This window comes from Nelusetta ayraudi, unplaced genomic scaffold, assembly GCF_046127955.1.
Source record: "Nelusetta ayraudi isolate G7.1 ecotype Tasmania unplaced genomic scaffold, CSIRO-AGI_Nayr_v1 ptg000011l, whole genome shotgun sequence".
Taxonomy (NCBI): Eukaryota; Metazoa; Chordata; class Actinopteri; order Tetraodontiformes; family Monacanthidae; genus Nelusetta; species Nelusetta ayraudi.
Window position 1 is genome coordinate 11621470 of NW_027466061.1, and position 23724 is coordinate 11645193.

At 46.0% G+C, this 23724-nt stretch overlaps 1 protein-coding gene and 1 long non-coding RNA gene across 2 annotated transcripts in view; one reads left to right on the forward strand and one right to left on the reverse strand.

Moving 5' to 3' along the window:
* Nucleotides 1-1388: 1388 nt before the first annotated feature.
* On the forward strand, nt 1389-23564 carry pkn2a (protein kinase N2a). The gene is made up of 23 exons (XM_076020975.1): nt 1389-1802; nt 7585-7749; nt 8730-8865; nt 12172-12326; nt 14284-14413; nt 14500-14645; nt 15484-15697; nt 15807-15992; nt 16363-16472; nt 17564-17707; nt 17808-17883; nt 18021-18177; nt 18258-18384; nt 18653-18789; nt 18947-19022; nt 19553-19644; nt 19730-19906; nt 20722-20784; nt 20869-20945; nt 21584-21726; nt 21816-21923; nt 22032-22112; nt 22667-23564. The coding sequence occupies exons 1-23, from the start codon at nt 1782-1784 to the stop codon at nt 22868-22870; spliced, it is 2925 nt and encodes a 974-aa protein (XP_075877090.1). The 5' UTR covers nt 1389-1781; the 3' UTR covers nt 22871-23564.
* Nucleotides 21049-23724, reverse strand: part of LOC142884963 (uncharacterized) — a 166555-nt gene continuing 163879 nt past the window's right edge. The window contains exon 2 of the long non-coding RNA XR_012926230.1: nt 21049-21244. This is a non-coding gene — a long non-coding RNA (uncharacterized LOC142884963). The remainder of the gene's footprint in view (nt 21245-23724) is intronic.

The following is a 23724-nucleotide window of genomic DNA, read 5'->3' on the forward strand; positions in this document are numbered from 1 at the left end:
TCTTCAGACTCTTGTTCAGGGTTCTGCATCAAAAACCATCAAAGTTTGTAGATGCTTTTGTACATTAAAAAAAAATCTAAACCTCTTGACATAAACGACTCTGCTTGATTGAAGTTTGATCAATGGAACAGTGACTCTGACAAGCTGTCAGAGACACGTGTTCTTTGTCAGCCTCACTGGATTGTGAGGGTTGGCTGGGACAGACTTATTCTACAAGCATGAACAATTCGGTTTAGTGAGTGAGAAACTGTGACTATTTTTCACACTAGTAAATATGTGTGAAACAATACCATGAGTACAGTTAATGTCCACCCTGCTGGACATATGGCTTGTGACTGTGTTCCCTGCAGGTTATGTAACACTGCCGCCAGTCTTCTCACCCTGATGTGACATGTCATACAGCGGCCTCGAACGACAGAGTCCAGTGTTCATTCCTCAGTACACACAGCCTGCCTGGCACATCGAGCATGACAACTTGAAAAAAAAAAATGTATCTGTGACTTTGGTTTAGCCGATGGTAGCATCTCATATCTACTGCAGGAAAAACTTGGTTGCTACTCCTTATCTTTAGCTTATCTATTCAGGTCTGTTACATGTTACGCCCCATGTCATCCATGTGTTTGTTCCTCCCTCTGAGACCACAACACACCTCACACCCACCTTATTTTTACCCCTTTCCAAACATACAGACGGTTTGACTAAATATCAGTTTTAGTGGGAATTAAGTGGGAACTAAAACCACATTGTTTTAGTTGGAGGCTAAATAAAGGACTAAATATACTGTTTTATGGAGATCTATAGTTGTTTTTATTAGGCCGATAATTCCTGTAAGTCCATAGTGTGAAATAAAGAGAAAGGGTGTAAAACAGGACCTTTCAAGAGGTTTGTGGATCATACAACTTTAAACACAATATACTGTGGAGCCTATATCAAACTGAGAACAATAATCTGATAACCTAAAAGTTATTTTTCACAGTAGTATTATATTTTTTAAAACATATGAAATGGTTCTTGGGTGTGAAAGTAAAGAGAAAGGGTGTAAAACAGGACCTTTCAAGAGGTTTGTAGATAATACAACTTTAAACACAATATACTGTGGAAATATATTGGCATTCCAAATATTGTAGGTAACTTGACATATATTTAATGCATGATGTTAGATGGGAAAATATGTTTTGTTGTTGTGTATTTTGCTTAAAGGATTTATTTATTTATTTATTTATTTATTTAATTGGTGTGTTTACTCCACAGTCCGTGATGACTCCAGACCACCATGACGAAGTTCGGGGCAGCGCTGTGTGAAGTTTGGATCACGTGTGTGCTAATTGTCCCGATGCGAGGAAAAAAAAAGAGAAAGAAAAAAAAAGCGGTTGGTTTCTCACTCCCGGCACTGCATCTCCTGTAGGGCGGGCTCTCAGCTCTCTAACCACCGCCTCTTTCTCCAACTGCGGCGGGACAGATTTATGTTCCAGCTTTTTTTTTTCTCTCTCACTCCGGACAGAGCACCAGTTGCGCCCCCCAGGACGGCGAAGAAGCGTAACTTTAAAGTAAAGAGAGCCGGGGAAAAAATGGAACGGTCCGTGGAGCCGATACGACCGGTTTGGACCAAATAAATCGTTCCGGTTTATTTTTGTTTTTTGTTTTTAGTGTGTGTGTGTATGTGTGTATGTGTGTATGTGTGTGTGTCGCCGGAGAGGGAAACTTAAAGCAGGGCTTGTTTTTGGAGTTGCACCTCCCTCCTCTCTCCCTCCGCAGGATTTGATTCAAAGGCGAAAACCAAGATGGCCGCCGATTCCGTGCAGGTAGGAAAAGTTGACAACTGTTGCGAAAAGTGCACCGAATCCTCCCGGAGTCGTGAAAATGAGCCGGCAGACACTCCGAACCTCACTGAAATCGTACAAACGCGGCCGTGTAACGTTTGTTGGGAGCGTTGCGGGGCTCCGTGTGCTCCTGGAGAGTTGTCTGGGACTTCTCCATGGATCGAGGCCTGGGAAACAATTATAAAACTAGCGAATCCTGATATATTTTAAGTTTTTTTCTCTCCAAGTTTTACCTCGTCAATGTAAGTTTTGCGCGTAACATGGTGCGTTAGTAAAGCCAAGGGTCGGCGCCGTACAGTTTGTTGTTGTTTTTTTAAAAGTTGTGGTTACTGTATGAAGTCATAAATCGTCTGTTGAACATTAACTGGTGGAAGTGTCGCCCCACGTCAACTCAAATCTCACGGCTCCTCGAAAGTTAAGGGAGTAAAAATTGCGTTTTAAAAGCAGAATATCTTTGTAACTTTGAATAACGCTGTTATGTGTATGGAGAGGGAAGTCTTCATCAGAAAGCAAGTGATTTGCTTGTTTACTTGTCGCCAAAGTCTTGTTTTTCCATCATGTTGCGGACCGGATGGACTTAGAAAAAATGTTGCACAAATGTGGGGAAAATGCCTCCTTAAATGAGTGAGCACGTTTAAAAACATGAACAACGAGCGAGCAAATTTCGGCATTACTCTGAATTGTCTTTTTATGTACAGTCATGAGTCATTGGCTTGTATGGTTTCACTCGAGTGACGTAAGTTAAGAAACGTTTTTGTTCGTTTGTCTGTTAGGTGAGAAAAATATTGTTTAAGCACTACTTTTGTTATTGAAAGTGGTAATCTTCGTTAACGTGTTGCTGTTGTAACGTTAAAACCGGACTGGCTTCTTAGTTTCTTCTCAACATTCACAAGAAGTGTTGAATGGAGACAAGCATAGTGAGCAGAAGAATGAAAATAAACGTGTCATCTGTCACAGGTGCAGCCTGAAACCAAGGAGTCAGCTGATGTTGGCACTTGTCGGTGCAAGGATGCACAAAAATAGTAAAAGCATGGTGAAGAAAATAATGATCAGTAGACACATCCCAAATACTTGCCCGACTTTCTTATGACCATAGATAATATACTTTAGTTTCAAGCCTATATTAAACTGAGAACAATAATCTGATAACCTTAAAGTTATTTTTTACAGTAGTGAGATATATATATATATATATATATATATATATATATATATATATATAAACATATAAACATATGAAATGTTGTTGAGTGGTTAATGTCCAAGCTTTACTACTTTACCACATACGTTTTTAAAAAGAAAAAAAATGTTCAAAGTTCAATATATATCATAACATATAGTATTGCCCAGTCCGTAAAAGTCTCCTTGAACTTTACTGTATTTTACTGTACTGTTCTATACTGATACATTTTTTCTATTTGTTTTTTTTTTTTTTTTTTTTTACAACACTGACACTGTTTCCCAAAACGTATGTTCATTGTAAACGGCTCCTGCACAGCAGAGCAACAAGTGCTCCTGTGCAACTTTATCACTTTTTTATGACACTGCAGTGCGAGTTTCCTCACAAGAAGGGAGAATATACCGTTTGTCTGAGTGAGGAACAACCATCGACATTGACCTCGAGTGCAAGACGTTACATGCGGTTTGGCTTGGCCTGGGTTATGTCTGAGGCCTGTGTGAAGGCTGGATGGGTGCGATCCCCGTTTATTAGGCCCTGTTGCTATTTCTGGTCACAACTTTGTGACCAGCTGCAGGGACCTGGTGTCAGGTGGTGGGCAGAGATGGGCCTCGCGCAGAAACGGCCAGAGTTTAGCCTCTCAAACGCTGAGTCTGGATGGGGGCCCTCCGCTTGCCCATTGTCCCATTGTCTGAATGGAGTTCTTGTTGTTGGACTTGGAGCTTCCAGGGTTAAAGAGCAAGTTAACCTGCCTGCACTCAAGGCCTAGACCTAATGTTTGCTTTTACCTCAAAGTTTCCTTTCATGTCTTGGGTACCAGAGGAGCTCTTTAACCAGTCCAGCATGTTTTAGGTAATAGTTGCCTTCCCTCTAACAATATTATCAATGCTTTTATTAAAGGCAGCTTGCAAGTCTGCAGGTCACTTCTAACTACAAATGTAGTTGTTAATAGACACAGCACCTGTTCTATGTTCTACTAGAGCAGCTCTTTTTTTATGGTATTATAAAACAAAACAAAACTGTACTGCTAAAAAAAATGTTCCTTCTGACTTTGCCATGAGCTTAAAATGTTTTACAGATGAGGTGGCAATGAGGTGGCAGAGTCACCCTGACATGAACAGGTTTCCTCCATCCATCAGACACTGATACAGGTTGTGGTGTGGACAAGTTTGCTCACAGGTCTGGCGTTGCTTGTCCAGTAAGTCTTTGCATGGCGTCATTCCCATGACGAGGAAACAGTTGTGACGGGAGACGTTTTAGGCGAAAGGTAAAAACGGAGCCACTGAAGGAAGTATTGCACTTGCTGAGAAACAAGAGGTGAAACCAATCGAGAGTGAAATGACGGCCTGCTCGATTTCTCTGGACACAGACCTTGTGGTCTACTGGCTGATTTATTCCCACCTTATCTGATTGGCCTTTCATGGATTTCCGTGTATTGTTGTGCTGTTAAATAGGCTCTTTTGGGTGTCCTCGTGCAGTGCAGTCCTCATACCACATTGGGTAAACAGTACCACAGTGCAAACAAGTTTTTCAAGCCACCGAGCTGAAGAAGAGAGCTGCTCCCCCCCTCCACACACAACATTATTCCACTTTCAGGAGCAGTGACCTCTGTTTTACCTATGAGTCATCTAGGATATGCGCAAACTATAGTTTCCTCTAAAAGGGAGCACCTATAGAGGAGAGTGGAGGGCTGTTAGAAGGGTTTTGGAAGAGGGAGTCCTTTGCCATTAAGTGCGTAATTTTTTCCCCTCCCAATAGAATTCAGAGTTTCTAGCATACATCACAGCAGCTGTGTGACTGATTGTGTTCACAACATGATGACACCATGTATGCGGCACGTTTGAAGACAATTTGGAAAAACCACTTGCCGCATGTCAAAGATGAATGGAACTGTTGTAAAAGTGGTGCTTAAAAAACAGACATCAATTTGTGGCGGCTGAGGATTCATTTAATAAGAATCTGAAATCAAGGCTGCACCCACATGTAACCTGACTGTGTCATGAATGGCCTGGAGAGTCGATGGATATTTCACAGAGACGGTGGATGTGGTCCTGTCCTGAGACCAGGTGCCCTCCCCTCCAGCTGTGGACTGTGCAGGGACCCTGTGTCCACTCATTTGGCTTGACACTGTCTATGTCAGGTGGGGAGCAAAACCCTTTGACTTGTGGGCCACAATGGGTTCTGAAATTTAGACCAGGAGCAGATGTCTTTGAAGCCCCACTGTATTTAGCTCGTTATTGAAATTACTCTTAACACCTTGAAAAAATTGATGAAATGCAACTACTTCCTTACTCACTTATAGGGCTGTGCGATTAATTGGTTTTAAATCGAAATCAGATTTATTAGTCAAGACGATGTTTAAAAAAAGGAAAATCTTAAAAAAGATTTTCCTCTTGCATGCTTCCGGTTGTGCACCTCTTGTGAAAGTTTTGCATTTTATTCATTCATCGTTGTTCAAGATGATAGGAAAAAGTGATGTTTGGTGAAAGACAGTTGAGTTTGTCACTTCACTCCACACGGGGATTAATTTGTGGTTGGTTCTCAAGTTTTCATTTTATTCCCAAATTAGGGAACTTCATCTTTGTTTATGAAGAACCTGTTCATTTTCAAGTGAAGTGAGGTTCTCACTTCACTAATCCCAAGGGATTCATCTTTGGTCAACACACACTGTAAGTGTTGTCACTTTACTAAAGCCAAGGAGGATTTACAGTTCAATTTTCAGTTGCACGTCATTCCTAATAGGCAAATTTGTTTGCTATTTCTCTTTAAAAATAACGATAGAATATTTGAAATAACTTATTATCTTTTGTAGTTTTACCCAAAAATTGAAATTGAAATTGAAAATCAAATTTTCAGAGAAAAAAATTGGGATTTTATTTATGTCCAAATCCCCCAGCACTACTCACTTACTATCACTATAATTTCTTCAAGTTCGGCAGGCCGGATTAAAAAGCTTCACAGGCCGCATATGACCCCGGGCTGTAGTTTGCCCACGCCTGGTCTATATTGTGCTTTGTGGGCTCCCGTGTTACATCTTCAGCCCAGTCAAGGTAAACCCTGATGAGACGCCTCTCCATTCAGTCTTGAAGCTTTACTTGTTGGCCCGTCAGAGTTCCCTCTCCACCACGCACGATGCTTTCCAGGGGGAAGCCACAATGGACAGCCAGCGTTTGTGTTTTTAACTCGGGTTAATTTTAGACTGGGCCCTCTCCCTGGAGTCAGATTAGGGCCCATTCTGGGCTGCTCTGACCTCACTGAGTGACAAGCTAAGAGGGATTTGGCGGTCGCTGCTCAGACGGTTTATCTCCAGCGTTGATGTCAATGGTCTGCGGGAGAAAGGGAGTGCGCGACTAGAGAGAGCTGGACACTTTGTGAATGAGTGGGGATTTGGACCGGACCTCTACAAGCTGCGGTTGACTCGCTGTGGGATCATATTGTCCTTTGAGATCACACATCTTGAGCGAGGTTCATATCGGAAAGGTCAGCAGAACATGCGTGGGCTGGTTGCTTCCACTGAGCTCGACATGGAGACGGCTGAAACTGATGACATGATGGTAAGGGAAAATAAATTTTGTCCTGTTGACTTGACACTCAGAAATGTGTCACTTAAAAGATATGAATTGGAGTTTATTGCCTCAAAGTGTTTTGTTGGGTTTTGGATGATGGATAATTTGTTTGTAGCAGTTATGGCCCTGACGTTGTGTCTGGTAAATGGAAATAGATGGATAGTTTCTGCGCACTAGTTGAACATTCAACAAAGTGCAGAAATTTCTGTTTTCTGTTTGTATCTGTTCTTGGCAGCCGCGTTCAAAGTTTCATTTGCGTGAGTGCACTTTGTACACAAGATCTCATTTTGCAACATGAAAGATGAGTAATGTGTGTGCGCACTCGTGCGTGCGAAGCAATTCTTAGTGCCAGAGTGACGGCAGGCTTCATATTTTGGGGTGTTTTTATTTGGCCAGTTTTAGCTCCAGTTACTCACAGGTTCAAATGAAATGTTATGTCATACGAGCACCAAACACACTTGCAATGTTTTGTGTTACAACTGGAGAAGCAGAACACCAGAACAAAACAAAAGCTAAGCAGCAGCTTTGATCAACGTGCTGTTTAATGCGATGGGACAAAGTAAATGCTCTCACGGTGTCTTATGCTGTGTCCATGGCAGGCACACTCACAAGCTGAAGCCACTCAGGAAGCGATTCCTAATCCCTCCTTAGTTGAGAGAAGGATGCAGGTAAATGGTGGCTGACAGGGAGTCAACACAATGCGTGCACGGATGCCAGCTTGAGTTCAGAACGACGCTGCACTTTAATCTCTGAATCTCACATCTGATGTTGCATGAAGATGTTTCGACTGCAGCTGCAAGAAATGATGAGTCACTGCTACTAAATGGAAACTGGATTACAAAGCCATAGTTGCATTAGTTTTAGTGACAATGTGTATGAAATGGCTGGAGATTGCCAGCGTGCTTGGTATATTGTCGACTAGACGCATGTGTTGCCCCTTTGTGTCTTTTCCATTCCTAATCCCATTGACTGTGCTGACTTCCTGCCCCGCCCTCCCCACCCCTGTGTTGGTGTATCTCAGGGGGATGCCAGGAGCCAGCAGGTGGCAGAGCGGCTGGGGCTCGGACAGAACCTGGACCTGTCCGACACCATGGTGCAGCAGAAGCTGGACGAGATCAAGGAGCAGATCCGTCGAGAGATACGCAAAGAGCTGAAGATCAAAGAAGGTGCCGAGAACCTACGGAAGGTAAAATGTGCTGTTTCATGTCCAACGGCAGAGTCAAATCTGGGCAGAAAGAATTGAAGAGACTTGCTATTTCTTCACTTTAAGTGTGTCTTGAGCCGCGTTCAGACTGCCTGACAAAATCTGATTTTCAGCCCATCCAGATTGAGACTGGATGGCTCTTTTGTAGTCTAAACAGTCACAAATCAAATGAGATCCGATTATTGCAAGACGGGTTGAAACCACCTTCAGGAGGTACATGTAGTTTCAAATGGCATTTGGACGGATGCGTCTCAGTGTGAACAGCTCCAAACACACCAATCGGGTTTTGACTGTTGGTGACGTCACTCTACGCGACACAAGAGCCAATGCGCCAGACCAGAGGGCGCCACTCCAGGTGCGGAGCTGTAACATAATGGAGCAAACAGAAGAGGTAGAAAACAGCAGCCTGGACAGAGGAGGAAACTCATTGGCTCATTCAAGCCAAGCTCCAGGGCAGGTAGCGCAACAAGTGCTGCTGTCGCAATTATATGACGTTACACACTACACACACTGGACGACGCCTCCGCTCCGACGTCGTTGCTACAGCAACCTGTCAGATGGGTCAGTAATGTGGCCCGGTCTGAACCGAGCCAGATCCCATTTGGACACTTGCTGACAGTGTGGACAGTCGGCCCTAAAAATCCGATTTGAGAAAAATCGGATCTGCAGTCTGAACGCAGCCTTAGGGATCAAATTTTAATGAGAATGAGGATGAACCAGAGTGAGCACCGAACAGGGTAGCAACACTTGCATAGTGGCTGAAAGCTCAGTGGTCACGGTCGACCTGTCAGAGTGATTGTGAATTTGAGAATTTCGCTGTTATTTAAAATAACTAACATGTTTGTGGCATTGCTTGCAGAAGCACAGGCAGCTTATGAGCGTCATTTCTCTGTGTCACTTCTAGAATCTTCTTATGTGTGTGTGTGTGTGTGTGTGTGTGTGTGTGTGCCTTTGCTCCCCAGGTTACCACAGACAAGAAGAGCCTGGCTTACGTTGACAACATGCTGAAAAAGTCCAACAAGAAGGTGGAGGAGCTTCACCAAGAGCTGCAAGAGCTCAACGCTCACATCGTGGTCAAGGACCCTGAAGAACTGCTAGGTAACGAGCGCAGGACTCGGTGAACATTAACCAAGCAGCCGACCAATCAAGCGCGACAAACTGGCCCTGCTCTGTATAGGATATTTACCTGGGCGGCCAAAGACAGTCGCTGTCATCGTTTCCAAAGTGTGCAGCTTGGTCTTTTCTTTTCCACCTGGATTTTTGGAGTCCAGGTGGTCTTTCCAGGCTTCCAGTCGATGTTATGTTGACAGAATTATCAGGGCAGCACATCGCCTGATGCACAGAAGTCCTTTGGAAACAGCTCAGCTCTGTTTCAACAAGTAACCTGGTTTTTGTGCTTCTGTTGGACCCTTTGACAAATCCATCCACAATTCCATGATTGAAATCAAAGTGGTGCGACAGCTGCAACTTGGCATAATAGTGACATAAATATGTACAGTTCACATGCCTTGACGGCAGTCTGGGTATTTAGATTTTAAACCAAAGAAGTCAGACAAAGAAATGATGTTAAACTAGACTGCCGGTGGCAGCAGAACTCAGCAGAATAAATCTGCAGCGCTTGATAGATGTTTTTCTGCTCTGACCGATATTTTAGTGATCGTAGCCCCTCAAAGACGTCAAAGAGATTGTTCAGGAAGTGCACGTTTTGGACGGATTGCCCCCGATTATAACCTCAGCAGCCAGCTGTCAATAAATGTTCTCATTGTGTTTAGTAGAGGTAAAAAATCCATTCATGTATGAAACGCAATTCTTATCCTCTAAGATCCTGGATCGATTCAGGAACTTCAAAAATCTCTCCCTCCGTCTCTCTGACCTGCCTCGCAGGCTTCTGTGCACAGTGTTGCAGCGCTCTGTGCCATTAAGCTAATTCAGTTGCCGCACGCAACTCTCGCTGTATAGAGGAGCAAGAACTTCGGCCGTTTGCCAGCTGCGTCCACTACCGAGGGACACCACGCTGCCAGAGCAACATCAGCCCCCTGACCTGCTTGACTGAACTAGCCTGAGCTTATTGAGGCAATTTTATTTGTTAACATTAGTGTCATTGTTTGGCATATCTTCAACTTATTCTTGTAGCCATTGAGATTTACTTGAAAAGTTTCTCTTCTTGGAAAAAAAAACACACACAAAACACTATTTTGTGTGTTTGTTGTTATACAAACTGTATTGTGTTTTGATGCCATCATTTAGGACACTGCACTAAATCAAGAATCATAGGAATCAAGGAACAATCATTGAAATTGAGAATTGTTTGAATGGATTCTGAATGGAATCGCGAGGCACCCAAACATCCACATCCCTTGTGACTTTCACTGGCGTCCTCATCAGAAGACGCAGCATGTGGCTGAATAAATCACCGTGGCGCACTCACAGACAGACAGACAGACAGAGAGAGACAGACAGCACGGCCGTTGCGTGGAGGTGACTCACTCTCCAGAGGCTGACATTGTTGCATTCCACATTCCTCCAACGGTTACAATGAGCTGCCGATTGTTCCCCTCCAAGGCTGTTGAAAGCCTGCTCCTGTGCGTTTTGTCATCAACAATGGAATTTCACAGCGTCGGTCGGACACAACAGCAGCCGCAGCAGCAACATGCGTTCAGTTTGGATTTCTTGCAGACTGGATGTTTTTTTTTTTGTGTTTGTTTTTTTTTTGCATAGTTTGTCAGCAATGAGTGTCCGCCAGGAGACGGGAGGTGTTTGTCTCCTTGTTTGCACGTCCTCGTGTGTGTGTGTGTGTGTGTGTGTGTGTGTGTGTGTGTGTGTGTGTGTGTGTGTGTGTGTGTGTGTGTGTGTGTGTGTGTGTGTGTGTGTGTGTGTGTGTGTGTGTTGGGGGAGGGAAGGGTGGTCGTCTTGGTAAATGGTTATCTCAAGTGGGAACAAATTTAGCCTGGCTCTGCGACGTTCTATCAGATGAATGACTTCTTTCTTACGCGGTGACGCGAGGATGGCAGAATGTCGCTGCCTATCCCAAAAATGACAGACGGCTCGGAAGCTGGGCTGCACGGTCACGAGACGGCTGCTTTAAGTGTGCGGCAGCGGCTGGAAGAGACGGCACTTGTTCCTTCCCCTCCGCCCGAGTTGGTTGGGAAGGCGTTCCTGGGTCTGTGCGAGCATCCAGAATGTGTTTGTGTTCCGGGGGAGAGATGGGGAAGGCTCTGGTTATTCTCTCCCGCTTGACTCGGCCCACAAATGGAGTGTGTGGTGGAGCTGCAGCCGTGACGCAGAGCCGCCCATCAGGCCGTGCTATCGTGCAGCATCTCATTCATAAAGAGGATCAAAGAGCAGCCGACTGTTGCTTCCTCTTTTGGGACGAGTTCTCCAACTCACTCTGTAATCGGTGCAATTACGTATGTTGTTTGTATTTATCTAAAAGAAGAAAGAAGGATGGATCTGATAGATGTCGTTCTATCTTTAGAGAGTGAGTCCAAACTTTTAGAATTCATGAATTGCATTTCCTCCATCAGGGGTTTCCTGAAATACTCTGTTTTTGTCCTGTTTAGTCTCTGCGGGCTCACAAGAAGCCACGTTTTGATTGTTTTTGTTTTCCTTCGTAATGTCACATGACTTTCTACTATGTTTCCTTTTCATCCTGCTGGTCTGGTTAGTTTTTGTGGCTTTTTTGGTCAGGAAAATTCAGTAGAGGAAAAAAAAAAGGCATCGTTTCGGTTGCGGTTCCTCCTTTCAGCCACTACTAGAAACTACAAAGAGGAGGGTTTTTTTTCTCTATGACATCACAGACGTGGCAGCTCAAGTTGCAAATCAAGTCAGGAGACTTTCTGGGCAGGTTTTTTTTTTTTATTATTATTTTTCTTTCCCGCCTTGTGTGCGTGTGTGCTTTGCACTGTGCTGTAGCGATCAGCGAGGGAGGAGTCTTTTTTTCTGCACTTTCAAGTCCAGACTTGACTTAGGGGGAAAAAAAAGCAGAAAAAACATTGAATCATCAAACGGAACGATGTAGCCCAGTGAGTGTAGAAAGAACTTGTTTTTGTTTTTTTATGTTGTGTGTGAAATAAAATACATGCGTGGCTCCAGGCCACTCGCAGTCAAACTGCTTTGATAGAAATCATCTCAATGTCACTTTTCCATCATACAGCCACTTTCAGTTCTTTTTCTGAGGAGTTTCTCATGAATGTCAACTGTGACACTATTCAGGGTCCATTCTGCCACCGCTGCATCATCGCAGCGGTGGCAACTTTTGTGAAATCTCTGGCAGCCAAAACGAGGGGATGGCGTGCCTTGCCTTTTTTATTTTATTTATATTTTAACACCAGTAGGACATTCTGAGTCATAGATCTTCCCAAGCGCAGTGAGATAATGTGTAAATGTTTGTGTGTCTCTGCTCAGATTGCCCTTTGACCCCGGACACTCCCAACAGCGAGGCCAGAATGTGCACCAGCAACAGCCGCCTCGCAGCGCTGAAGAGACAAAACGACATCGAGCTCAAGGTCAAACAGGGCGCCGAGAACATGATCCTGATGTACTCCAACGGGCCCTCAAAGGTAGGAGGCCCACACACACACACACACACACACACACACACACACACACACACACACACACACACACACACCAAATATGTCTTTTTAAAAGAACATCACGTTTAACTTCCTGCTAAACCTGAGGTTTTGTTGCACCTTCCACATGTTTGCGCCTGTTTGAAGGCTTCTGGTTGAACCCAACCTCATCACAAACTGCCAGTTTGTTAAAAATGTGGAATCAGAGCTAAAAGCACATCTTATCCAAGGTTAATGTTCTCATTTAACCTCCTCACAACCATCTTGGTTCATGCGTCACATGCAGACAAGCTGAAGAGTGAACTTTGACATGTGTTCCCTTCTCATTTTCTCTCATATTCTCCATCTGTGCAAACAAGTTCAGTGCTTCTGCTGTTTTGGTCGATCATCACATCAAGTTGTTTTTTTTTAATACTCCGAGTCTTTTGTGTTGGGGTGCAACAGTAAAACCCGGCTGAGTTTACTGGTGTCCGTGTCGGGGGAGGCAGGAAGCTAAAGCGGTGCTTGTTGGCGTCTGCAGTGTCCCCAGGGGGGGAGGGGCCAACGAGAGGAGGCGCTGACACATGGTGTGTGTCATACAGCTCTGCTGTTTGGTCAAAGAGCTCTTACGCCCCGAGAGAGACAAACTGTAATTTAGCTGGAGGAGGTGTCGAAGTCAGCAGGACTAATAACAGCTGGAGCTGCGAGAGGCGCTCGGCGCTCGGCTCGCACGCCTCGGCGCTCAGTAGTTATCCAAGCCACTTTACTGTCCATGGTTCAGTGTGCTGACAGCTTTCAGCCGTGTCATTTGTTCCCGGTCAGAGACGTGTGTGCGTGCGTGTGTCACATTACAGATCAGTCTTCTGTCTTTTTAATCCTTTTAAGGACTGGAATCAGATAAAATAGTGCAAAAGTAAAATAAAATGAGAAATGTAAAATAAGATATTGCTGTGTACTTTGGTGCAGTGTACAAATAAACAGCAGGAGAGGATGTAAACAGTTATTGCGCAGGAAGTCAGCTGATTTCACATGTGCGGTTGGTTGTTGACACGATTTCTACAAACAATTCTTCAGGTTATGGTTTGAATTGTTATAGTGTGACTATCGTGTGCTTTGGCAAATGTTTAATGAACTTTATTTTAGAGGGATGAAGAAAAGTGATGTTTTGATGTCAGGGATAGTTCACCAGCCACCACCACCCTTTACCCATTTATCGCCCATCCCTTTGTGCATTCAGGCTCTGGTGACTTTGTTCACCTAAAATGTTTTGTGTCCAGCGTTTTTGTTGAGGAAGTTCACTGCTACTAAGCTGCAGCTTGATTCAAGATCTCTTGTCTGATCAGACACGACTGCGTCACTCCTGTTATTCTTTAAGAAGTTGTTTCCGAAAGGTCAAAAAGACAAACAGACTCACCTTCCAGTTGGAAATAGTCCTGTTGTGATGTCAGAGGAAATGCCTGCTGGACGGAGGTCTTTCCTGTGTGCGGCACCATCAATAACCTCAATTTAAACTTGAGAGGAACTCTGGGTGGAGTTCACTTGCTCCACTGTGTGTGTGTGTGTGTGTGTGTGTGTGTGTGTGTGTGTGTGTGTGTGTGTGTGTGTGTGTGTGTGTGTGTGTGTGTGTGTGTGTGTGTGTGTGTGTGTGTGTGTGTGTGTGTGTGCGCACGCGTTTGTTTGCACTTATTTGTGGGTCACTGATTACAACGCACAAATTCCACTTTCTTTTTGATGAATCAGGTTTTCCATGTGGTCATTCGTAGCCTGGAGCTCCAATTAAGGGCACAAACTGGCATCCCCGGCTGTTTGTATTAAACGCTCACAATAGCAAAACAATGGCCGCCGGCAGGAGGCGTCCACTCTGCGTTATCACAGCTCACCATGTCGACTCCGAGGTCGATCGCATAAACATCTGTTTTGATCAAAGTGCGCTCGATGCATTGTGTTTTTGTTTTGTTCACAGGATCGCAAGCTGTTAGCGACGGCGCAGCAGATGCTCCAGGACAGCAAGACGAAAATTGAGTTCATCAGGATGCAGATCCTCAAGGCCAGCCAGGCCAGCGAGCTGAGCTTTGAGAGCAACGACGTGATCGGTGAGCCCTTGTTTAGATGCAGTGACTGCTAGCATTGCATCTCGTGGAGCGTGATGTCAAAGCCTGTTCCGTGCCTTCCCCTTCAGACAAGGCCATCATCAGCCCCTTGGACCTGCGGGTGGAGGAGCTGTGCCACCACGCCAGAATAGAGTCGGCCGTGGCCGAGGGAGCCAAGAACGTCATGAAACTCCTGGGCTCCGGCAAAGTCACAGAGAAAAGGGCCCACTCAGAGGTATCAGAGTGCCATCACTCCCTGGTGCAGCGTTGCATCAGGGTAAAACCGAGGTGTAGTGGGTGGTGGAGGGATGCAACAAAGGATGCAACAATATTCTGTATTTTACCCAACCGTTCGGTACGCCCCGTTCATAAAATGTCCTAACTAGGCTTCAAGTGGGTTCAAATTTTGTTTTTTTTATTGGATAGTCTTAAACTTTACATTTATATTTCATTCGTGTGTTTAATATGAAAATGTAAGCATTGATGTGCCGTGTTATTATTGTAAATTGCTGAACGATAATATCACACTCCGGCTGCTGCATGCTCTTCTGTGCCTGCAGTGAAGTACTGAGTGCTGAGGGTGGCAGTGTCGCTGTTGTTAATGAATTACAGCTCCTGTCAATACTAGTGCTTATACTGAATTGCAACACTCTTTAACTTATCACTTCAATTTTGTGATTTAGTGCATTTTACATTTTACTATGTTACAGATCAGTGTTTTGTGTCATTATGTTTATGTAATTGTAAAAACGTATGCTGTCAGAGTACAACAGTGTAACACAGGTGTGAAGATTGAAGCAGGTCGGCTTAAACAGAAATCCAAAATAGGTGCTGAAAAATAAACAAGATAATTGTGACTAGATGGTGCTCTGCTCTTAAGTTTGTGCTCTTTTTTTTATTTATTTATTTTTTATCTGTGCTTTAAATTATTTTTACAATACAATATTGCCCTGCTAGTCATTTTATTACGACATTGAAACCGTACTGTTACCGTCACCCAAAAACTGTGAAGCATACTGAACCGTGGCAAAACTGTACCGTTGCATCCCTGCTAACGACGTCCTGCTTTTTAGGCTCAGGCTCGTTTCAATGAGTCCAGTCAGAAGCTGGACCTCCTGCGTTACTCGTTGGAGCAGCGCCTCAACGAGTTGCCCAAGAACCACCCTCGCAGCTGCAGCATCATGGAGGAGCTGTCCCTGCTGTCCTCGCCGGCTCTCAGTCCCAGGTCCAGCATCATCTCCACACAGAACCAGTACAGCACCGTGACCAAGCCTGCAGCGCTCACAGGTACAACGGACGAGCAGAGCAGCACAGCCTGGAGACTGTCACGATATGTTGAAGCGTTTGGACGGAGGCAGAGTGTAGACGTGGACGGATGTGCTCTCTAACCCTTCAGGTACGCTGGACGTCAGGCTCATGGGCTGTCAGGACCTCCTGGAAAATGTCCCCGGTCGCTCCAAAGCCGCGTCCGTGCCGCTGCCCGGCTGGAGCCCCAGCGAGACGCGCTCGTCCTTCATCAGCCGAGCGAACCGGAACCGTGGCGTGAGCTCACGCAACCTGACAAAGAGCGAGGAGGTCACCAGTAAGTGACTGCGTAGTGATGATGGAAAGACCTCAGGGTCCGTCCTGTGCAAGTTGCAGTGTGATTGAGGGTCTCGCATTCTGCAGAATTCAGTTTTCTGCTCAGCAACAACATGTGTCCCTCTGGCTTATCTGTAAACTGTCAATTGAGGCCAGAAGTGAGAACAGTCAAAGTTCTGGACAGAAGACCTTGGTGGTGTCAGAGGGCACTGACCCCTCTGGGCTGACTTGCTTTAGACGTAGATAGAAGCTGTAAAATCAATGTTTTGTTTTTTAATGTGTGTCTGAAAAACTGGAATAATGCAGCACTTTTGATTCTGGTTGAACGTCTCATTCATTTAAATGACACCTTTGTGAATGTTTCCTCCTAGATGAGATCAGCGCAGTGTTGAAGCTCGACAACACAGTTGTTGGCCAGACGAGCTGGAGGCCTGTCAGCAACCAGGCCTGGGACCAGAAGTTCACACTGGAGCTGGACCGGGTAACACACACACACACACACACACACACACACGTCCTCTACTTCTTCTTCTTCACCCGCTGACCCAGCAATGTGGTCTTTGTATCAAACACGTGCCTCACAATTGTTTTGGGCCCAATGACTAAAAATTCGACCTCCTTCCCATTCATAGCATATTAACAACTAGGGCTGTGAATCTTTACGAATCCCACGATTCGATTCAGAATCGATTCTTGGGGTCACAATTAGATTTTTTCCCAATTCTTTCAAATCCAAACGATTCGATTCAAAAACAATTATTTTCCGATTTAAAAACGATTCTCGATTCAAAACGATTCTCAGGATCTACTCCAGTCTGCTGGCATGGAAGCAGAGTACATTTACAAAGATTTTATAATTGTAAAGATTTTATCAACGTATTGCAATAATGTAAACACACAAAGGTAAATCCAAGACATTTCTGATTTATTTATGCTTGCACGCATTTTCTTTCAACTTGTACAAACAGTAGTAAAATAAATAAAGTTGGTAGGCGGGATTTTGTATTTATATGTGCTGTACTTTACTGTGAAACATCAACATGACGCATCGGCTTCAACGCTGTTCAGGTCGGCCATCAAACAAAAACAGATTTCACTTTCAATCTCAAACTATGATGAACAAAATGCATCTATACTTTAAATACCTGCATTTTGTATGATGCCAGCAGTTCGCTCTGCTCGTAAAACGCGTCCTGTGAGAGAGGCTGCTGGAGCGAAGCAGAGCGTCTACGCGGTTGCTCTGCTGATGCTTCTGGTGTAAAATACACGACACTACACTACACACCCCTCTGTAGCGGCTAGCCGACTAGGCTTGCATGCCTGTACATAGCCCACGCTGCTTCCTTGTTGTCCCTGCAGTACGATGGCTGAGAAGGCACACCTGCACCCGCAAAAAAAAACAAAAAAAAAAACGATTTTCTGAAAATGAGAATCGATTCTGAATCGTTCCATGTTAGAAACGCGATTCGAGCTCGAATCGATTTTTTCCTGCACCACCATGACTGCTGGGCTCATAGAATCATCCATGTCTTACCCCAGAGTGTTTCTCCTCTGTGTGCCTCTGTTGTGCAGTCCCGCGAGCTGGAGATCTCCGTGTACTGGCGTGACTGGCGTTCGCTCTGCGCCGTCAAGTTCCTTCGGCTGGAGGACTTCCTGGACAACCAGCGCCACGGCATGTGTCTGTACCTGGAGCCGCAGGGGATGCTGTTTGCGGAGGTACAGTCGCGCTGGCTGTCCAGGAGAGCAGTGCCGATTCTGATTACTCCACCAGGTGTTTCCTTATCGTGGGTTTTTTTTTTCTTCTTCCTTTTTTCAGGTAACATTCTTCAATCCTGTCATTGAAAGACGACCCAAGTTGCAGAGGCAAAAAAAGATCTTCTCCAAGCAGCAAGGTGAGTTGGTGTCTCCAGAAGCAGACGTCCGTCGACTGGAGCCAGCAGAATATTTCCTTCACACCCCACAAATTTACCAAACTCAACCGCTGATTCGCTCCAAAGGTTCTATAAGCTTTCCTCCCGTCTGTCCTCAGGTAAAACCTTCTTGCGAGCGCCACAGATGAACATCAACATCGCCACCTGGGGGCGCCTGGTGAGAAGGGCCATACCCACCGTCAGCACCAACTCCTTCAGCCCCCAGGCAGCTGAAACCGGACCCAGCAGCCTGCCGGGCTCCCCCACACCCAGCGGGTACTCGCACACTTTGACCGTTCACGGGAAACACTTGACCGTTAGGACTCGGGATTAAAACCTTGTCATCTGTCTCCCAGCGACCCACTGGTGACCAAGCTGGACTTTGACAAGGAGCGCACCCCAGGACCTAAACACTACCTGGCACCAGACAACTACCAGGAGCCACTGGTGCAGGACAAGTTGTCCGACAGGGAGGAAGTCCAGGTACTGAGTCAGAAGACGGCTATTTGTTTATTCCTTCTGCGGCTACAGACTGTTGCCAGCCGCACAGGACAAGACAAGCCTATAAAGATAGACTGATAATATATATCCACAAATAAGAAGCATGCAGAGAGAACATGGTGTGTTTAGCCTTCTGAACAGACGATGGTGAACTTTGCTAAATATGGGACCGTTGGCATCTGATACACACTACAACCCCAGTGATGCCAAGAAAGTTCACAACGATCCTCCTCTTCCTTCTTTCCCTCAGGATGCGCTCGCCTCCTTCGACTTCCTGAACAAGAGGAACAGCGTTGCGGTCAAGCCGGACCTGGACCGGTCGGCGGAGCAGGACCTCCAGGACCCAGACCTGGAGCTCATCACCAACCAGAAAGACAAAGAGATCAGGTGGGAGCACCCTGTCACCCTGTGTTTGATGGAGCAGGAACAGACAACTCACATCGAGACACTGCCCCCTGGTGGTGAATCACGGTGTTGTTTGGTTTTTGGTGGCGTTTAAAAAGCATCAGTTTCATGCAGTGGGTTGACGCTGATTGTTTTCCAGGGAAGAGGAGCAGTTCCACTTCAGCCTCCAGGACTTTAAATGCGTTGCAGTCCTTGGACGCGGTCACTTTGGGAAGGTACGTTCCAGTCAAACATCCATCCATCCATCCATCCATCCATCCATCCATCCGTCCATGTATGTTCAGTTGCTTCTTCCTGAGCTCAGGGTCACGAGGGTCTGCTGGAGCCTCTCCTATCTGTCATAGGGCGAAGGCAGGGTGACACCCTGGTCAAGTCGCAGTTCTTCTCAGGGCCACATAGAGACAAACAAAGATTTGCTCTCACATACACACCAGTGGACAATCTAGAGTTCCCAATTCACCTCACATGCACGTTGTTGGAGTGTGGGAGGAAGCCGGAGAACCCGGAGAGAACCCAGGCAGACACAGGGAGAACATGTAAACTCCACACAGGAAGGTCCCAGACCTGGAATCAAACCCACAACCTTCTTGCTGTGAGGCGGCAGCGCTAACCGCTGCACCACAGCGTCCCCATGATAATTTAGCAGTTGCTCACAGCTGTTTTGGCGACTGAGCAATTCTATGGAAACGTATCAACAATGTTTTCTTCCTCTGACGCGTCCCTTCACCCTGCTGCTCACCTCCAGGTGCTGCTATCGGAGTATAAGAGCACAGGAGAGATGTTTGCCATCAAGGCCCTGAAGAAGGGAGACATCGTGGCCCGGGACGAGGTGGACAGGTGAGCATGTTTGCAGTGAAACGAGGGTTCTCTGCCCTCGCAAGGATGCGGCGTGGCTCACGCAGTGGCGTCCTCTCTTTGGCAGCTTGATGTGCGAGAAGAGGATCTTCGAGACGGTCAACAGCGTGCGGCATCCCTTCCTGGTCAACCTGTTTGCGTGCTTCCAGACGGCGGAGCACGTCTGCTTCGTCATGGAGTACGCAGCGGGAGGCGACCTGATGATGCACATCCACGCCGACGTCTTCTCCGAGCCCAGGGCCGTGTAAGTGCTCGTAGATTTGCTGTGTCTAAGTCATTTTCACCACGGCTAATAATTAAAGGCAGATGCAGTTGCTTTAAAGTTGAGCTTTAGTGAATCTTGTATGTATGTGGATGCAGCAAGAGATGAGATGTTTCAGGCAAACGGTTTTGAACTGTGGGAGCGAGACTGCGGTGTTTGCTGCCTCTTCTAGCACCTGAAGTGTCATTTTTAGAGAGAGGAGATGGATACTTGAATGACCTCCAGGAGAAACTGGAGTTTATAGCAGCTTGACAAGGAGACTAGTGTAATGCAAGGCACGCAAAGAGCTAAACTATTGCAAAAAGAGAGAGATACAGTAATGATGGGATTAAAAATAAAATAAATAAAACGCTACCTGAATCATATATGTACACACAATGTACATTGCAGTTATGCATAATGACAGTGTGTGGCATACAGTTGTGAAACGGGCAGTTTATACACACAGAGAGGCACAGTGATTGTCATGTCGATGTGTGTGTTCAGGTGTGTAGTGTGAGTGTTGACAGGCTGCCTGATGAAAACAATCTGTTCAACAGGGAAAAAACTGTTTTGCTGGTTAACTTTTTCATTCGCTTGATACTCACACAGTCATTCATCCTGATCGGGTCATGTTTCCGCAGGGCACGTTCACCACCTGCACTTTCAATTTATACATTTTGCAGTTTAACTGTAACACAACAGCTGCCATTGTCTGGTTGTAGGTGTATCTGTTTGGGTCGACTGCGGGATGACATTGTGAGATGGCTGTCTTTGTTCTGTGACAAGCTTGATGTTGTCATCCTCACCTCCTGCAGATTCTATGCTGCCTGCGTCGTGTTGGGCCTCCAGTTTTTGCACGACCATAAGATTGTGTACAGGTAAGAGTAGTGTTGAGTATTCAGTCCTGATCAAACCTTCCAAACATAATTTTCCGTTGTCCTGATTGTGTTTTTACTTGGCAGAGATTTGAAGCTGGACAACCTGCTCCTGGATACAGAGGGATACGTGAAAATAGCCGACTTTGGGCTCTGTAAAGAAGGTGAAACAGAAAACTGATTCTGAGGGCTTTACAGTTTGGGATCTAAATAGTCAGTGTTTAGGATTTTAATTGCACACATTGTTACAACATCCAGCCATCCATCCATTCATTTTCAATACCCGCTTCGTCCTGCACTCATGGCCTTGGGGGTCTACTGGAGCCTCTTCCAGCTGTCACTGGGTGAAGGCAGGGTGACACCTAGACAAGTCGCCAGTTCACTGCAGGGCCACATAGAAAGATGAACAACCATTCGCTGTCACACTTGCACACCACCAGTCAATTTAGAGTTTCCAATTGACCTCACAGCATGTTTTTGGAGTGTGTGAGGAAGCCGGAGAATCCGTAGAGAACCCACTCAGACACAGGGAGAACATGCAAACTCCACACAGAAAGCTCCCCGGCCTGGAATCAAACCCATGACCGTCTTGCTGTGAGACGACAGTGCAACCACTGTGTCACCCATCGTTACAACCATATGAAGCATTTCCGAGCCTCTCTTCTGGTCTGAAAGATGGAGAGCTGGCTGCAGCCGTCAGTCAGTAACAGCAGTGAATGAGGGCAGACTCGATCCCTCGCTGCTGCTGCTACTGCTGCAGAAATGTCTCGGGGTTACAGGTGTCTGTGTTCATCATTTCCAGGAATGGGATTCCGGGATCGCACCAGCACCTTCTGCGGCACGCCAGAGTTTTTGGCTCCGGAGGTTTTGACCGAAACGTCGTACACCCGCGCGGTGGACTGGTGGGGGCTGGGCGTCCTCATCTTTGAGATGCTGGTCGGAGAGGTGAGTGCAGACCCCCCCCCGTCCAACCCCTCTGAAGGCTGGTCCTCCGCCTGTGACTCACCGTGTCTCCCATCACCTCCGCCCTGCAGTCGCCCTTTCCCGGTGACGACGAGGAGGAGGTGTTTGACAGCATCGTCAACGATGAAGTGCGCTACCCGAGATTCCTCTCCACCGAGGCCATCTCCATCATGAGGAGGGTGTGTAGGAAAAAACAGAAATTAAAATGATAGAAAAGACCGTCATTATTTCTGCCTGTACCAGTTCACTGAGCAGGAAGTGATGCCTGTGTGTCTCCATACGAGCAGCTCTTGAGGAGGAGTCCAGAACGACGACTGGGAGCCGGGGAGAGAGACGCAGAGGAGGTGAAGAAGCATCTTTTCTTCAGGGTAAGAATGAAATCAAAAATCCAGTCACATTTCTTTTGCTCTTCTTGTACAAACACCGGCCCTTTCACAGAAGAACAGTTTTCTCCCAGTTTCGAATCTTGGTCGCTTGTGTTTAACTTCCCAAAATAAAGTTGGAAAAAAATTTGTGAATGAATGAAGGCTTTATTTAAAACGTGTGAGTAAAACAACAAAACAAATATAAAACATTTTCAAGAACAAAAGAACAATTGGAACAACACTTAAATCAGTCAAGAACAGCTAGAAATGATATTAACATTTTGAAAAGGAATAGGAAGAAGCATTAAGCAGAAGAGAATTTATCAGAAAATAAATAAAATATTTTCTGTCTACATTTATAATATAACCTGCACACTTCAGAGTAGAGGCCAAAGCTTCCATTGATCTTGTGACATCTGAATAGATTTTGTCCTTGAAATGTGATTCTACGCGTGTGTATAGTATATATACTTGTTGTGTTATGATTATTAGTTGTCCTGTTGTGTGAATGCGCTGAACGCTGACGTGACGGCGGCTGCTTGTGTTCCTCGGGGCAGAGCATGGACTGGAACGGGCTGCTGGCCAAGAAGGTGAAGCCGCCGTTCGTCCCGACCATCCAGGGCGCCAACGACGTCAGCAACTTTGACGACGAGTTCACCTCGGAGGCTCCCGTGCTGACGCCGCCCCGCGAGCCGCGGCTGCTCAACTCGGACGAGCAGACCATGTTCTCGGACTTTGACTACATCGCCGACTGGTGTTAGCTCCCCGCCACTCCCCCTCCCCGTGTGTGCGGGCACTGTGAAGCAACGGCCCGCACAACGACTGACTGCGTCGCATCATTTTGAGCCCCTCCCTCCTCCGCCTTCCCATCAGCCACCCTGTGGTCCCTCCTCAACCTGGTGCAGAGCAGTGAGACGTGGCTCCTCCGTGGCCGCCGCACGGCAGAGAACTCTGTGCCATACAGAAGAAGCTCCCGAGGACCTCCTCCATCTCCCCGCAGTATTTTTAATCCACATGAAGAACTTTTTATAAGAGAAGTGAGACTGTTGCAGGAGTGAAGGATGTGTGTCCTCCTGCACACACACAAACACACACACACACACACACACACACAGGTGTCGTTGTCGGACCACTGAGAATGTCTTTGAAATGAACTCCTGAGACGACGGCATCACAACCATCATGTTATTCAGCGTCACCGTCTTCCAACCTGTACAGATTTTCACTCATATTTTTTTTTATTCGTCTCTCTCTCTCGGAAAAACGAGCCTCCGCCACGGCTGCAGGAGATGTTTGACATTTCTTGCCACAGTCCATGTGGGAAAAGCTGGTGTCCACCGAGGTGCTGGGCGGCACCGCTCACTCAGCCGTAACAAACACTTTGACTACTACTGCTGCTGCTTCCTGACTTGAATCTCAACTAAAGTCTTCACACTACGTTTGTTTAAATGGGGGCGGGGCATATCTACTCGGCGAACCTGAGTGCTCCTGCTCATGGTTACACTACAGTGTAAAACAGCAGTCCATGCAAATTACACACACTGCCTCTTCTCTATCATTTAGCTTTACGTGAAAGTTTTTTTTTTTTATTATTCTAGCGCCCTCTAGTGGCCTA

Coding starts and splice junctions, on each gene's coding strand:
- pkn2a (XM_076020975.1), top strand. CDS start 1,782: ATGGCCGCCGATTCCGTGCAG. Junction 14,646..15,483: donor AGAAAAGGGCCCACTCAGAG/GTATCAGAGTGC, acceptor CCTGCTTTTTAG/GCTCAGGCTCGTTTCAATGA. Junction 19,907..20,721: donor TTCTCCGAGCCCAGGGCCGT/GTAAGTGCTCGT, acceptor CACCTCCTGCAG/ATTCTATGCTGCCTGCGTCG.